The sequence below is a fragment of the Agelaius tricolor genome, unplaced genomic scaffold (assembly GCF_023055355.1).
Source record: "Agelaius tricolor isolate 1412-34295 unplaced genomic scaffold, bAgeTri1.0.p SCAF_3, whole genome shotgun sequence".
Lineage (NCBI taxonomy): Eukaryota > Metazoa > Chordata > Aves > Passeriformes > Icteridae > Agelaius > Agelaius tricolor.
The window spans coordinates 63791388-63807636 of record NW_027269263.1 but is presented as its reverse complement, the minus strand read 5'-3'; the positions used below and the strand labels follow the sequence as shown (position 1 = coordinate 63807636).

General features: G+C 41.5%; 1 protein-coding gene across 1 annotated transcript; it reads left to right on the top strand.

The window, feature by feature from the left end:
• Window positions 1-200: 200 nt before the first annotated feature.
• On the top strand, window positions 201-14418 carry SEC61A2 (SEC61 translocon subunit alpha 2). The gene is made up of 12 exons (XM_071424110.1): window positions 201-477; window positions 1991-2058; window positions 5800-5865; window positions 7300-7378; window positions 9026-9157; window positions 9297-9406; window positions 10040-10193; window positions 11116-11276; window positions 12248-12445; window positions 12658-12849; window positions 12991-13067; window positions 13360-14418. The coding sequence occupies exons 1-12, from the start codon at window positions 471-473 to the stop codon at window positions 13544-13546; spliced, it is 1431 nt and encodes a 476-aa protein (XP_071280211.1). The 5' UTR covers window positions 201-470; the 3' UTR covers window positions 13547-14418.
• Window positions 14419-16249: the final 1831 nt, after the last annotated feature.

Below are 16249 nucleotides of genomic sequence, written 5' to 3'. Positions count from 1 at the left end.
CTTAGCTGCTCAGGACAGCCAGAGGGATGTCCTGGGTCCTGACATTTGCGAAAAGCCAATCATAAAATACTCATTTTTCACAACCTGCTACTGCTGTACCAACGCCGCCTCGGAAACGCCGAAGCCCCGAGTGAGGTCCGGGCAGGTTCCCGCGCCCGGCAGGGCTGAGCCGTGCCTGAGGGGCCGCGCCCGCCCCCCGCGCCGCGCGGAGCACTCCGGGAGCGCGGTCGGTCCTTCGCCGCCGCGGCTGCCCGCCCTCAGCCTGATCCCGCCGCGGCGGCCCCCGCTCCGCGCCCGTCCCGCCGCTCCGGCTCCCCTCGCCTGGGGAAGGGCGCGGGGGGCGCTCCGTGAGGGCGGTGCCGCCGTGTCCCCCCCGGGCGGGGAGGGACGGCCCGTCCGCAGCGCGCGTCACGTGACGGCGGCGACAGCGACGGTGACAGCGCTGGGACCGCGGCCGGGCCGCCACCGCCATGGGCAGTGAGTGCGGACAGAGCCGGGAGGGAGCGGGCCGGGACCGGGGCGGGGAACAGCGGCCCCGGGGAGCGCGAGGAGGACGTGGCCGGTGATGCGGCCCCTGCTCCGGGCGCCGCCGCAGGCAGGGCCGGCGGTGCCGAGCAGCCGCTCCCCGCACAGGGTCGGTGCTGCCGGGCACGGCGTGAGGCCGGGCACTGCTTCGTGGTGGGGTGACGTGTTCCACTCTAACCCTGCTATATATATATATATATATATATATGTATATGCACTATATACACTATAGAGCATATATACCCTATGTACACATGCATATGTGTGTATAAGTGTCTAAAGGGCGGGTGTCAAGAGGATGGATCAGGCTCTGCTCAGTGATGCCACCCAGTAAGACAAGAGGCAAAGGGCACAAAGTGATGCCCAGGAAGTTCCACCTGAACACGAGGAGGAATTTCTGTCCTTTGCAGTGCCCAAGCACTGGAGCAGATTGTGCAGAGAGGCTGTGGAGTCTCCCTCACTGGAGATATTCCAGAAGTGTCTGAGCACATCCCTGTGCCCTGTGCTCTGGCATGGCCCTGCCTGAGCAGGGAGGTCGGAGCAGATGAGCCCTGGGCTCCCTTCCTGCCTGACCCATTCCATGATGCTCTGATAGCTTGTTCATGGTGGAGCTTTGCCACCCTCTGTGGACTGAGGTGCACCTTCCAACCAGCTGTGTGAGGCTTGGGATACACAGAGGAGACATATGTCACATCAGAGTGTACATGTAAACATGGCCCTACAGCCAGAATGTTACTTACAGCATAATAAATGCATTCTGCAATGGAATAAATGCATCCTCTTTGAAAAGGAGCCAATGGTGGTTTTTTATGTCTGCCCCAGTGTGTTGGGGCTGGAAATAATGTTCAAGTTTTGAAGGCAAATTCCCTACCAAGCACATATTTGATTTTTTCTGCCCCTAAATTGACTTCATTTTTTGCCCAGCAAAAGAGCTCAAACTGTTGAGCTTTTCTGTGTTTCTAAAGGGGAAACTGTGAAGAGAGATGTACTAAAACTAAAATAAAACCTCCGGACATTCCAATCAGAAAAAGTGTTGCACTTATTTAAATTACAATTTCTAAATATTTTTTAATGATTGAGCTATTTTTTCAGCTAAATACTTGAATAAATCCAAGATTCTAATCTCTGCATGGATACCTTTTGATGTCAGTCTCTTTCTGTGTTTAACTAGCACAGACTGATACTAGGTCATTTATTTTTAGATGGAATACAATTCAGTTCACTTCTGGTGATACATACAGCACCAATTCTCTAAAATTATTCCAGCTTTGGAAAAAAGAATGAGCCAAATCTGGTTAGAACAAGAATTCTATTTCACATTTTTGCCCTGTTTTAAGAAGAGGGTATTAGTTTTCAGGCAATTTTGGAAGCTAAATAAAGTTCTGTGAAGTTTTATAAGTTCATAAGTGTTCATTAATATATTTTTCTGTCTTCTTTTGTGTGTGTGTTTGTTTTTCTGGAACAGTAAAATTTTTAGAAGTCATTAAGCCATTCTGTGCAGTGTTACCTGAAATCCAGAAACCGGAGAGAAAAGTGAGTGCCACATTATGTTCTTACTTTTATTAGTTCACAGGGGAGGGAATATTATGATATTTTAATCCAGGCTCCAATATAGACAGGGGGCCCCAAAGTAGAACATATTCTTTGGAGCAGGGGGAGACACATAGTGAGGTAAAACATTACTGTGATGATGAATTCTGACCACCTTTCTGGTAGGTAGTTCCCTTTGGTAATGATGCTAACTCATTTTTTAAAAATATCTCAATTCTAGACTAAGTTTATTTAGTTTCAGCTTCATGTGATCTATTTTAACATACAAGGACAGAGTCTTCAAGCTCTGTTTTCCTGTGAATCCCACTGTTGGCTTTGAGCTGGCCTGTATATTACTTGCAAAAGGATTGTTCTGTAGATCAGGAAGCACAAATTTAATTCTCCCCTTCCCACAAATGATTTCCTAAGCCATAGCTGTGATTGACCTTGCTGAGGTGGGAGAGTGATCTGTGGTACAGTTCAGGTAATTGCCCTGTTCACCTTCTGGATGTGACATTTCTCTTTGATCTGAAGTCAATGAACTCCGTTCATTTACAGCTGATCTCTCTCATCCTCTAGCCCTTGAAACTCCTCCCACTTCTTGACACATTTTCTAGATTAAAAATAGGTAATTTCTACAGATTAGAAAGAGACCTGCCTTGTCCAAAAAAAAAAACCCAACCAAACACCATTTTTGCTTTCAAAACTCAAGCAAGCACATATTGCCCACGTGACGATCTAATTAAAGTAACAAATTGACTTGTCATGGCTATTGTCATGACTTCCATGAAAATTCCTTAAGAGCTAATTGTTGGGTTTTATATTCTTAAAAGGGTTTTATATTCTTAACTGGGAACATGGCACCATCTCAGAGAATCCCCTTTGGTTAATGAGAGCTTCCCAAATGTTGGACCTGGATGTAGAGGTGTTTGTGCCAGTGACTACAGCTGAGCCTGCTGAGTTGAATGGAGAAGATACAGTAAAAAATTATGATTATGGCCCTCTGGAATTGATTTTTTCAAAAAACTGGGATTTACCCCCTGGCTCTTTGCTCCATCTAGTTGCTTTCCAGCATCCTTCAGCTTTGGGGCAGGTTTCTAAACAAATTATTTAGGCCAGACAAAGGCTTTTTCAGAGCAGGAGTCTCCAGAGCCAGACCCCCATGCTAAGGCTTGGATACACCAGCTCTGCTTGGCTGGTGCCCATCTTTGTTTCTGCAGTGGGGAACCTTGGTGCAATCTTTTGGGGCTGATTTATGGCACATCTGTGATTAGTTGGTTACAGCCATCCCATTTTTGCCTTGTGAGATGAGTGAGAAGAGAAAGCTGACACAAACCTACAGGCACTGGTGTTTCTGTAAAGCTCACTGGCAGATGTTATTTGCCAGAGAGGCAGAGGGGCTTGATCTCTCCTTGTTGCCCATCATCAGATGAAGGATGCCCAGAGAGGTGCCAAGATTCCTGTCCTGTCTATTTGGGTCACTTTGTCTTTACTGCTATTTTGGTCACTGTCTAGACAATGGCTGCCAGTTGCCAGCTTTGTACAAATTTAAAGTGAAAATGTAATTGGGAAGATTTCAGTCGTGTTCCTTGATTCTGTGTAGTTTATCAACAGATTTAGGTCATTCCATGTAACTCTAGTTCTCTGTAATTCAGTGTTTTCTTGCAAGCTGTCACAGGCAGATACGACCAGTCATGGTTTTAGTGGATTGGTTTAAGGCCAGGACAAGAAATTCAGATAAATAGAAAAAGAGATTAATTTTCATTAAACATGTATTGATTGTTAAATGAAGATGATGTTTTGATTCAGTTGGGCTCTCACTGAATCACTTTGCTGTTCTTGTTGATGAGGAAAGTGGTTTCTCCTGTCTCTAGGGAGTGTTGCTTTTGTGTTTTGGCCAACTTGATTAACAAAAGTGATTGCTGCTGTTGTAGTTAGTAGAATGGGCTCGTATTTCCCTCATGCACAGATTTGCTAAGTAGAACACACTGTTCAGAGCACCAAGATGATAATGCTCAAGTCCCTTCATTTTCACATGATTTAAGAAAAATGTCAGAGGAAGAAAATGTCCAATTGAATCAGATCAGATGGTGAAAAATTTACTGTCCCTGTGCTTGTTAGCATTTGTGGCTGGAATATTTTGGTACCACTCTGTATTTTGCCATTCCTGACATATGGGTTTGGATGACTCCTTTTTCTTTTTGTCATCTTGACTCACAGAGACTGTTTTCCTTGTGAATAACTGCAATTTGGGTGATGCAGAATTCCTCTAATGCTCATATTCACCACAGTTAAGAGACAGAACCAGAGCAGTTCTAGACCTTCACTGATGCCTCTGAAGCCAAGTTTAACTGTGAGGCTGTAGAGATAATTTGGCTGAGCATTTTTGGTTCTAGAAGTCTGTGCTTGAAGTCTGGATTGTAGAGTTCAGACTTGGTAAAATGGGTCAGCACTGCGTAGGGTAACACAAGGTATTGTTTGTATTTATTTGCTGCTGTCACTATTTTTCTTTTTATAACTCTGTGCTGTAAGTATTTTTAGCATCTGTCCTCTTTTAAGAGTGAGGCAGTAGCAGGAAATAAATTAAATTACCTGGATTATTTTGCTTCCAAGTGCATGGTTTCACTCATAAAGATGTAGACTACATTCTGGGTTTTCTTTGCTTGATGAGCTGTGCTGCTGCTGCACTGGTTTGTGGTTTCTCATTTGTGGGTGTTCTGTAGCCATTAAACCAGGCACTAATCCTTTTTCTTGTTACTTCACAGGCAGATTCGGTGGTTGGAGGCAGAGAGCTCCAACCATTTCTGCTGTATCTCTCTTGTGTGTTAGTTCATGTCATGTTTTAGTAGCTGCTCTGCACTTGTCTGCAGTGAACACACTTAACCCTCAGGTTTGCACTCCCTGGAGGAGAGGTGGGAACTTGAACATGACCCTGCATCCCAGCTCCCTCTGCTCTCAAGTGCATTTCTTTCTGCCTCATGCTTTGAGTAATCCTCTGACTCAAACCTAAATCTTGTGATTCTTCTCTTCTTGCACCTGCCACTAATTACAGGCACCTCAAATGTTGTGACTCTGAGATTCTCTTCAGTGAATTAATCACTAGTGATCATTGATCTGGCATTCTTTTTAAAGTACATCAATAAAAATATTTTGGAGGAAAACAAAGAATATTTAAAAATCATTTTGTGGTGTATGTCCATGAACATAATGATGAATTTAAAGCTTTCTTTAACACCCTTTGAAAAACTTAATTCTAAATATTTTGAATTGCTGTTGAAAACTCATGGTTCTTCCGGTTTCAGTCCTATGTCTTCACAACAGTTCAATCCCTCTATAAACTTCATATTGCTTTAGTTTAATAATTTCCAGCCTTACAAAACTTCTGTTGAAGCCTAGAGCACTAAGTACTGAAGATAAGTTTTCCATTAATCTTTCATGTTTGCTCTGGTAAGTCCATGATTTCTGCCATGCTGTTGCTCTTCTGTAAATACCCACTATATTAGAATACTGTAGATAAAATATATCCTAGTGACTGAATGTCTGCCAGTCCCACATAAGTTACCTTTGTCTCTCTCTCTAAAATCTGAAATCATATTAAAAATACATTCCAATGAGGGGTGATACTTCCTGGTTCAAAATCTCTGCATTGAATTCTGAATGATGACAGCATTTAGTACTGTTGGGAGAGTGCAGTGGAAGTTCTGCCTACAGTGAACATGTTTGTGTCTCCACTCTGTCCTGTAGATCCAGTTCAGAGAGAAGGTACTATGGACAGCCATCACACTCTTCATTTTCCTAGTGTGCTGCCAGGTAGGTATTGATACCATCTGTGGTCAGAACATGTGTGTTCTGCACGTAAAAAGTACCCTGAAAGCATGAGATGTTCTTGTTTTATGTTGACCTACCAGTTTCAGCTTTTGTTTTTATATTAAAGTACTTAAAGGTCAGTTCAGAAAACCTGGTTCTCTGAAATAGTGTTTAGTGTTGATCATAGATGTTTTTAGAAACTAAAGCTTTATATTTAGTCAGAAATACATAATGTTTTTTTCTTGTTACAAAGTCCTATCAAATGATGATAGTGGCTGCAGGGTAAACAGCCAAGGTAATTATTTATTGAGCAGCCTAAACAAGCCAAGCAATTCATTGTTTATCCTCTGTTCATTTAAATTCTAGCACTCACAAAGGTGAAAACTAAATCAAAGTGACTTTTTACCAAATTCCTCTTCAACAAGCTGATGGATTGTAAAGACTGGAGGAAAATGTTTTTGTGAAGTGTTTGAAGTTGAAATGTACAACTTGTTTTTTGTGAATATCCTGGTAAAGTTGTGAGCTAAAACCCTTTCAAAATGCCTGTCTTTGTAAACATTTATGTGATCTTTTTTAGTTGTAGGCATTCCTAAAACCTGTGCTTGGCTTGTAAACAGTGGAGGCTTTTGTTGTTGTTCTTTAAATTTTCCTTTTAAAAGAACTGGATAATGAAGAAAATGAGAATCCATGCATTACTTGATACACATTTTTAGGGACTTACAGATCTATGTCTTGGAAGATTCAAAACAAACTGTACATTTCAGAATTAGCTTGTGTTTATTAATGCAGCCATTCCAGACTACAGAGCAGTAGTTTAATAGTTTTTGTTTTCAGCTCTGAAGGACTGTTTAAAGGCTAAAACCCAGCTCTTGTACCTATCTGGTTTTTGGGAGGAAGTGGGGAGATAGCAGAGCTAGAAGAACATGTAGTTTTTCTGGGTTTACTAGCAGCTGGGTGTATGCATAACTAGAGTTTTGCATCTATGGGAGAGAAGTATATTCACAGTAGTTGAGTAAGGAAAACAGATAGTTCAGACTAGAGTTTTCAGAAATTGATCCCTAAGATTGCCTGGATTGTTACTCTACTGTTTGGTGATTAGCAAGAGTTTTAAAGAGCTCAAAATCCCTCAGTATTGACATACAGAATATTGGAAGATTTGTATGAACATGTTTAGTATTGACAGTTCCATGTAGGATATTTCAAAACATATTTAAACTTCTTCCTTTTAGGGGTTTCTGCCTTTTCCTGTGGAAGGGTCTTAGTTTAGTCCTCTGAGTTATGCCCCAGTTGGAGGATTAAAAGAGATGGTGTCAATACTTCTGGTTTAATTTAAAAAAAAATTAAACAATGTAACAGTTGAATCATTACATGTTAAGGTTTTGTATGAATGCATGCTAATTGTGTGTATCTGCTTAATGCTGTTGTGCACTTTGACAGATCCCTTTGTTTGGAATCATGTCATCAGATTCTGCAGACCCCTTCTATTGGATGAGAGTCATTCTTGCATCAAACAGAGGTTGGTACTCACTCCTTCCTCTGTTTTCTGTTGGGATAAACAGCCCAGGAGGAAAACAGCTGGCTGTTAAATTCCACAGCACCCAGATGTCAGGTTGGAACACTTTGTAAAGTTCTTAACACAGATGGAATCAAAATTGGTACTTGAGCAGTGCTTCTTGTTAGGAATGGGATTTCTTTTTGATGCACATGAGATTAATATTGATTCACAAGTTTTGGGATGATTCCATTCAGGATTTTAGAGCTGTCTCTTTCTAACTAATATGTGGGACAGGGAATCAATCATCTCCTGACTTACCAGTTAGGAGCTGCACTCATGTGCAGTGCAGGAGTGTTGTTTAGGAAATGCCTCACCTTTGCAAGTCAGTTACACTTCCTAATAGTTTGGCAGTATTATGGGTGAGTAGTTTTCTAGATGGGAAAGCTGAAGGCAGAGATGATTAGGCATAAAGTTTAGCAAAACTAAACTAAAACCTTTAGGAAGAGTAAAGTGGAACACAACCAAATGTGTAAGATTCAAACTAATGCTAGAAGTCTGAAACTTAAGATGGGTGACCAGTCATGCCTGACTCTAAATGAGGACACTGATCTCATCTGTAGCTTGGAAAATTGGCTGGAAGAAAGAAAATCACTGGAACCCTCTAATGTGAAGGTAGTGCTTACTTACTTACTTAGGAATAGTAAATTTTGTTACCAGTGAGGATAGTAAGGTAAAGAAGTTCTCTACTTCACATTCTCCTGCAGAGTTTGCAGAATTTGGTGTGTCCCTAGCAGTGTGTGATACTAAATATGCTGTCTACTACCCAAACAGAATGGGAACAGTGGCCAAGAAAAGGCTAGAGAGATTGAAAGCAATAAAAAACAGGAGTGGGAAATTGAGTTTTCACTTCAGTCAACTGACTAGAAGTCATTGGAGGATGGGAGGTGAATCTTAAAGTTTTTGACATCTAATTTTCTGGCTGCTGGAGGAATAGAGATTTCCATGACAGATGATGTAATATTTTACATCCTGGAAACTCCAGGATACAAGTATGAAAGAACCAAATTATCATATTAATTTAATGCTTTCCCTCTTTGAATTGTATACATTTGGGAGTTGGTACCTCAGTGGCACAGTGCCAGTGAGTTGGCAGAGTTAAGAGCAGCTTAATGATGGTCTTTGTTTTGTTAAGAACTAATCCTAAACTCTCAGCTGGAGCCAGTGATTCAAAGGGCAGTGTTCTCAGAAACTGTGGATCTGCAGCATATTTTTGTGGTCTGCAAAATTAAACTGTTGGAAAATGTGACATTGAAGCACTGACAGAGTAAACAACCAGGGACAAGATGCTGTCCAGGGAAAGGTTCCTTGAGGATGTGCCAACAAAGCTGAGCTTCAGTGTGCTTTGGCCTTCAGTGTTAGCACAGTTTCACAAAAATATTTGTAATTAAAAACTATCTGGGTTTTCCATGCTGCCTTCAAAATTACAGGTTCTAACACAGCAGCCTTTGTGAGGCCATAACTGTCTTTGTTCTGTCATACCTGTCCAGGAATATACATATTGGAAGCATTATTAGAAATATTTGTTATAGGTCAGGAACCTTTGAAGAGGCCTAATGCTTTAGGAGAGGTGCTGGAATGGCAGTTGGTTTCATTTTTCTTCTTTTCTAGGTACTTTGATGGAACTGGGTATCTCACCCATTGTGACATCAGGTTTGATCATGCAGCTGCTGGCAGGAGCAAAGATCATTGAAGTTGGTGATACTCCAAAAGACAGAGCCTTGTTCAATGGAGCTCAGAAATGTAAGCACTGTTCCAACTGAAATTACTGAGTGTATTTTTAGTCTTGGGAAAGCAGCCTGTCTAAGTGATAATAGATATGAGATTTCTTTGGTAGGTGACTTCAGATTTTTTTAAAGGATTTGCTTTCTCTCTGTTTTAGTATTTGGGATGATTATTACCATTGGGCAAGCCATTGTGTATGTTATGACTGGAATGTATGGAGATCCTGCTGAAATGGGTGCTGGAATTTGTCTTCTTATTATAATTCAGGTTTGTAAAGAGCTATTTTGTGTGTAACTGAGACTGGTTAGAGACAGTATAGCTGGAAGGAAAAATGTTACTGTGTCTGGGTGACTTCAGTTTATTTATTTTTAATGCTGCAAAGCATCATTATTTGTATCTTTGAGAGATATGAGAAAATAATATATGAGAAATTCTAAATATTCCATAAAGGAGGAGAATACTGGGATAGTAAGTATCAGATGTATTTCAGGTAGGAGTGGTGCTTAATTGAAAATACAGGAATTGGTGGCTATAAAAACTACAGGAATTCCAGTGGCTGCTCTTCAGTGCTGTGGAGGAATTCTGACTAAATGGCACAGCTGCAGCTTTGAGACATTCTCCTGCAGAACAGAACAGTAAAGGCACAAACTTTAACTTTTTTTTAGAAAAAAAGTTATTACTGAGTAATCTGTTTGCTGTGTCTGCCTTGAAAAAAGGCACAGAGGTCATTGCCAGGTGAGATGTGCAGGCATTGGTTAGAAACAGTGCATAAATGACATTTAGATAAAAGACTTAATGATCACTCTCCAACATGATGAAAATACTAAAGCAGGGAATTAGTACACAACTCTTGACTTGATTTATTCTTGTTTCTGCTCAGTTTTGTTTCTTTTCTCACAGCTGTTTGTGGCTGGTTTGATTGTGTTGCTGCTAGATGAGTTGCTACAGAAAGGTTATGGATTGGGGTCTGGTATTTCCCTGTTTATTGCTACCAACATCTGTGAAACCATTGTCTGGAAAGCTTTCAGTCCCACTACCATCAACACTGGCAGAGGTATGTGTGCTGTTACAGTCAGTCACAACATGCTTCAGTGGGTGTATACTGCATATAAACTATCAGATTTTTATTGGATGGCATTTTTAAAAAGTTCTCATGTGGGGTGATTGGCTTCTGAAGTCAGTTGTCCAATTAACATTGAAGATGAAAATGTCTAATTTACATGGAGATTAATACAAGTTTGCCTTTGCTGATTTGAAGTGCAGCAATTGAAATAGGACTTCAGGCCCCTTGAAGGAAAATTTTTGGATTTCCAAACTGAAGTCATCTTGTTTTAGCATCACTTAGTCCATGGAAATAGAGAAGATGGGAAATGCTGTACACTCAGAGGAGCTGTTTGTGATCCAGCTGTTGTTTGTGGCTATAGGATGCTTTTGTGGTTGGTGCCTCTGAATTCCTTTAATCTGGTTTGATTCTTCAGAGGCTGCAGTCTCTTCATTCCACAGCCAGTCTTTGACAACATCTGGTTGTTCTGAGACCCCTGAAATAGCACCTTAAGACACAGCATCAGGAAATTAACTCATTTACTGCATTCATTTGAAATCCTGAGCCATGATTTTAGTAGTTCTGTTTTACTAGTTCTAAAAGCTATTTTTCACCTTGTATATTATTTCCTCCTTCTGAACATCCTCCTACTCCCAGAAAAGAAGGGAAGAGAGTATTCTTTCAAGTGTGTCTTTGATCATTTTGTTTCATTTTGTTTTGTTTTTCTAACAAGAATAATGTTTTTTTAGATCATTCCACATTTCATAACCTAGAAAAGAGTCCTATGTTGTGACATATTTGTTATGACAGGATCCATGTCCTATTGTATCAGATTTTCTGTGTGCCATAATTAATATTTCAAAAAGAAAGGTACTTAAAAAAAATGTTTTTAATTTGGGGATTAACCTTTCTTTCCCTTCCTTGCCCCATGCAGGAACAGAGTTTGAGGGTGCTGTGATTGCCTTGTTCCATCTCCTGGCCACACGAACTGACAAGGTCCGGGCTTTGCGGGAGGCTTTTTACCGACAGAATCTGCCCAATCTCATGAACCTGATTGCTACAGTGTTTGTGTTTGCTGTAGTCATCTATTTCCAGGTAAAACTCCTCACAGCAGCTCTGCACAGGTGGAAGTGCACCCTGGACACTGCAGTCATTGGGAAAAGATGGGAAGGTTTAAGCCAGAGTAGCTGAAGTATCTTAGCTTTGAGAAATGAACTCTTTTTCTTTCATTAACAACAACTCTGTGACAGTAAAGCTGTAAAATTCTACACCCAGGCCTAGTTGCACTCAGTGTAACCTCACATTCCATTAAATGCCATACACACTATGGGAATATTTTTAATAAAATGGATTCTGGTACTGCAGTACAGTAGTTGCATCACACTAATAATATTCTTAATATTCATCATTGACTGAAAAGAATACTTTTGGACAGAGCTGGAGAATTTTGCTTCTTTGGGGTGTGTAGTTTATCACATTTTCCGTAATTTTCTTGAAACATTTAATTAGTGTTTCTTTTTAAATCTAAGTATCTGCCAAAATGGACACTAGAGGAGGATCGGTGTGGAGATAATGGGGACAAGGGCAGCTAAAATGTAATTTTTAAGATTTTTTCTTTTTAAAGTTATTGATTTTGAGTTTTGGGAAAAAAACAAAAAACCCCAAAACAGGTTTTCAAGTTCATGTGGCTTTTCTTGGGTCTACTCAGAAGAGGTCCTGCCCCAAAAAACTACCCAAGAGCCTGCTGGTAACTGGCTAGTTGAGTTGGAAGCCGTGACAGGCTTTTATCAACCCCTAAGCTATAAAATGTATTTTACAGGAGTACCAGTTAGCAGATGAGAAACCATGTTTATGTGAAAAGAATGTAATACAACCAAGCAGTAACACTTTTAAATCCTTAAAATCTGTAATCCAGACTGTAGCAGAAAGCCTTTGGGCTTTACTATCTCAGACCTTGCAGTCCTTGTTTATCTAGCAAGAACTGCATGGTCAGGAATAGCTTTGGGGCATTGTGGGAGTACCTTGTGTCTCAGGTGAGCCCTGGTGCATTTGTGTTCTTTCCCCAGGGGTTCCGAGTGGATTTGCCCATCAAGTCTGCACGGTACCGAGGGCAGTACAGCAGCTATCCCATCAAGCTGTTCTACACCTCCAACATTCCCATCATTCTGCAGTCTGCCTTGGTGTCAAACCTCTATGTCATTTCCCAGATGCTGTCTGTTCGTTTCAGTGGCAACTTCTTGGTGAACTTACTGGGACAGTGGGCAGTGAGTATTTGATCACATTTTAGCTGTGTAGAATTATTTGCATTTTTACTTTGATGTGAATTCTTGGTATTTAACCAACTGGAATACTTACTTTTTTTACATTTGTATATAAAAGCTGTTTCAAACATCAAAGAGGAATTCCTCTATTATTACAGCATACAAATGTGGGAAGTCTGTGAAAAATAATTCATTGCCTTTTTCTTCCCCCTCAGGATGTCAGTGGAGGTGGCCCTGCTCGCTCTTACCCTGTTGGTGGCCTGTGCTACTACTTGTCTCCTCCAGAATCCATGGGTGCAATATTTGAGGATCCTGTCCATGTAATAGTTTATATAATATTTATGTTGGGATCCTGTGCATTCTTCTCCAAGACTTGGATCGAGGTGTCTGGCTCATCAGCAAAAGATGTAGGTGTTCTACCTAAATGGTTTTCAAACAGTGCTTCTGGTTTAGAACTGACCCCAGCTACTGACTGATCAGTTTATCCCAGTAAACATCAAGTAACTGTGAAACACTGCAGTAGTTTCATAAAACAATGTTTTCTGCAGGTTGCCAAGCAACTCAAAGAACAGCAGATGGTGATGAGAGGCCACAGGGATACATCAATGGTTCATGAGCTTAACAGGTAAGGAAGTGCTGACTTCCAGCTGGGTGGTGAAGAGTGCTGGGAAGTGTCAACTAGAGCAGGGATTGCTGGAAAGATCTGATACCTGTTTCCACTGCAGAAGGGAAGATTCTTCCCATTCAGCTGTTGCCTTTCTTAGTTATGTAAAAGAAGTTACAGCAGCAATTAGAGATTAACCTGTACTTTTTTTTTAAAGTGACATAATAAGGGATTCTGAATCTCTTCCATGTTTGTCAAAGAAAGATACCTTGGTTATTACCTCCTTCTTCTCTGATTTTTTCCTTTCTTACAGATACATCCCTACAGCAGCTGCATTTGGTGGTTTGTGCATCGGTGCCCTTTCAGTACTGGCTGACTTTCTAGGAGCCATTGGCTCTGGCACTGGCATTCTGCTTGCAGTCACTATTATTTATCAGTATTTTGAAATATTTGTAAAAGAACAAGCTGAAGTTGGAGGAGTAGGTGCATTATTTTTCTAGATGTCCAAATATTTCATGGTTTGTGTGAAAGGGAAGGTATTTTGACAACATGCGTCATTTAGTCCAATAATGCTATTTTCTTTTTACTTGTTTTCAAGTGCTACGTGTCCCATTACTGTAATGGGCATTGAGCAATGCCTGTGTGCAGCATTAGTACCAGCTGCCTTAAGAATAAAGTTTACATTATCTTGTTTAAGTATTATCTAGTGTTGCCTGTAATGCTGGAAACAATTCATCTACCTTGCTGTTCAGACACTACAGTGAGATTGTAAAATGTATCAGTTTGAGAGCCGGTAAAAGTCTTTGCACAGAGCAGTAAAGTGTTAAATTAATTCCCCTGTCCCTAACAGAAAAAAACCAAACCCCTGAGTTCAGATTGCCACGTGCCAGTATTCCTGACAAAATTTATTTGTATCTGTATTTTACATTAATTTTTTATACTTTTTTAAACCGCATTTCCCCACCACTGAACTCAGCACTCCTTATTCCTTTGCCGTGCCTCCACCCAGGCACCTTGCTCTGAGCTCTGAGGGTGGCAAGCAAACCTTTCCTGGCGGCTGATACTGTCTCACCTGTGAGCTGGCTCTGGCTGTGGGCATCTGCTGTGCCCAGGGCTGATCTGCTGTGGGGCAGCCTGGCAGCCACAGCCCTGCCCAGCAGTTCTGTTCAACCATGTACTTGTGAAAACTGTGCCACTGAAACTTCATGTCCACTTCGCTTTTGTGAGTCTAAAGAACGAGGCCTGGTTCCTGAAGCAGTTCATAGGAGGGAAAAGGGGGAATGGGGAGTTCCTGCTGAAAATTTGTCGCACTTTACAGCGGCGATGTAACAAATGTAAGCGTTAGACAATAAACTTATTTAATTAAACTCTCTCCTTCTTGTGCAGTCTTTGGTGATTTCTACAATGCCTTGATAGGGAGGTGTGGCAGTTCCAGTTGTGGGTTTCTCTGGGTCTGGATTGAAGGTACTTGAGATGGCAGTTCATGTTGGGACTCAGCTGTTTATTGTTTCTTATCAGTAAAAGTCTCACTACTGTGAGTCCAGCAGCTTTTCATTAGAAGGCACAAAATGGCCAACAATCTCTTGTTCCACGGTCTTTTAAGATTAAACTCTCCAATTAAGAACTGACACCCAGATTATTTTCCCTTTTAACCCAATAACTGATCCCAAAGAGCTGCAGTGCTGACTTTGCTGCCTAATTACAAAATGCCACCCAAACCCATGAAGAAGGAGGAAGAAGAAGCCTGAAGAAGAAACCCAGGATGACACCCTGTGCCCTCCATCCACAACATACTAAAAATCCCAAAACCTAAGTTTCTCACCAAGTGATACACCTACACTACTCTCTGTAATCTATTTCACACTTCTGTGGATTCCAGTCTACCTTGAAGTCTAGGAAACTTTCTCCATGGACGAGGGTCAAAGTCAGTGCTCCCCTGGGAGTCAGGGCACCCCAGAGCAGACAGAAATATTCCCAGTGCTCTGGGTTTCCACAGGGAGATAGGTCTAGAAGGCTCCCTTTCTTCCTGTTTATTTTTTTCTTTCTAGAACATAATTCTGATTAATTTTTAGCAGCCACAATTTAAAAAAAATCCCAAGATTCCTCCCCTTAAAATCATTGAGTTTATCTGCTCTGCTGTAATCACTTTTTCCCTTTGATGTCACATTTCTTCTGTCTTCTCTCTTAATTTGAAAGTAACTTTGTGTTGTTTGTGAACATAAGAAACTCTTAAGCAATTTTCTGTTTCAGAAAGTTTCCCTAATTATACACACTCATTCTCATCTATTTCAGAGGCAGGACTAATTTTGATGTGTGTTTATTAAACTCTCAGATCTGACCTTTCAGCTGTAGTGGCTGTTTACATAATTAGTAGCAGCCCACTGTGTGCAGATGCTGAAGGTTTATTTGGGATAAGATGTACCAAGAAGTGATTTGACTGAATGAAGGTGCAGCCTGGGTACACACAGGTGTCCTCAGGAGAGGGAAAACTGCAAGGCTGTGCCCCCTCAGGGCACATAAGTGACCTCAGACCTTCAGCAGGATCCCCTGGCTAGGCCTGCACAGTTCTGGTTTGCACTGGTAGATGGTGGTGTCATAATCATTATTTTAGTCCAAACAAAACAGTTTTCTCTTTCTGCATAGTTTAGTTAGGGCTGGGAGAAGGAAACATCATGTCTAAATTATAATAGAAAGTTCTTGAAATTGCCATTTCAATTCACCCAGAGCATGCACACAGAGTTCCTGTGCTGCTGTCCCTGCTCCTGTCACAGAGAATTACTACTAAATTGGATATTCTACAATTCTATGATTTTTGAGTTGGAAGGGGCCTGCAAGACTCACTGAGTCCAACTCCCGGCCTTGTGCAGGACATCCCAAGAATCTCACCCTGTGCCTGAGAGCATTGTCCAAACCCATCTTGAACTGTCAGGCTCAGTGCTGTGCCCTGAGGAGCCTGTTCCAGTGCCCAGCCACCCTCTGGGTGAAGAGCCCTTTCCTGATATCCAACTTAAACTGCCCCTGACACAACCTCACTCCTGTCTGGTCACCAGAGAGAAGAAATCAGTGCCAGCCCCTCTGCTCTCCATCATAAAGAAGGTGCAGCCCACCATGAGCTCTTGCCTCTCCAGGTGCTAGGAGTGAGTGCTGTGAGTGTGACAGAGACCTGCACTCCCTCTCCTGCCCCTGCCTCCTTTGGAACCATG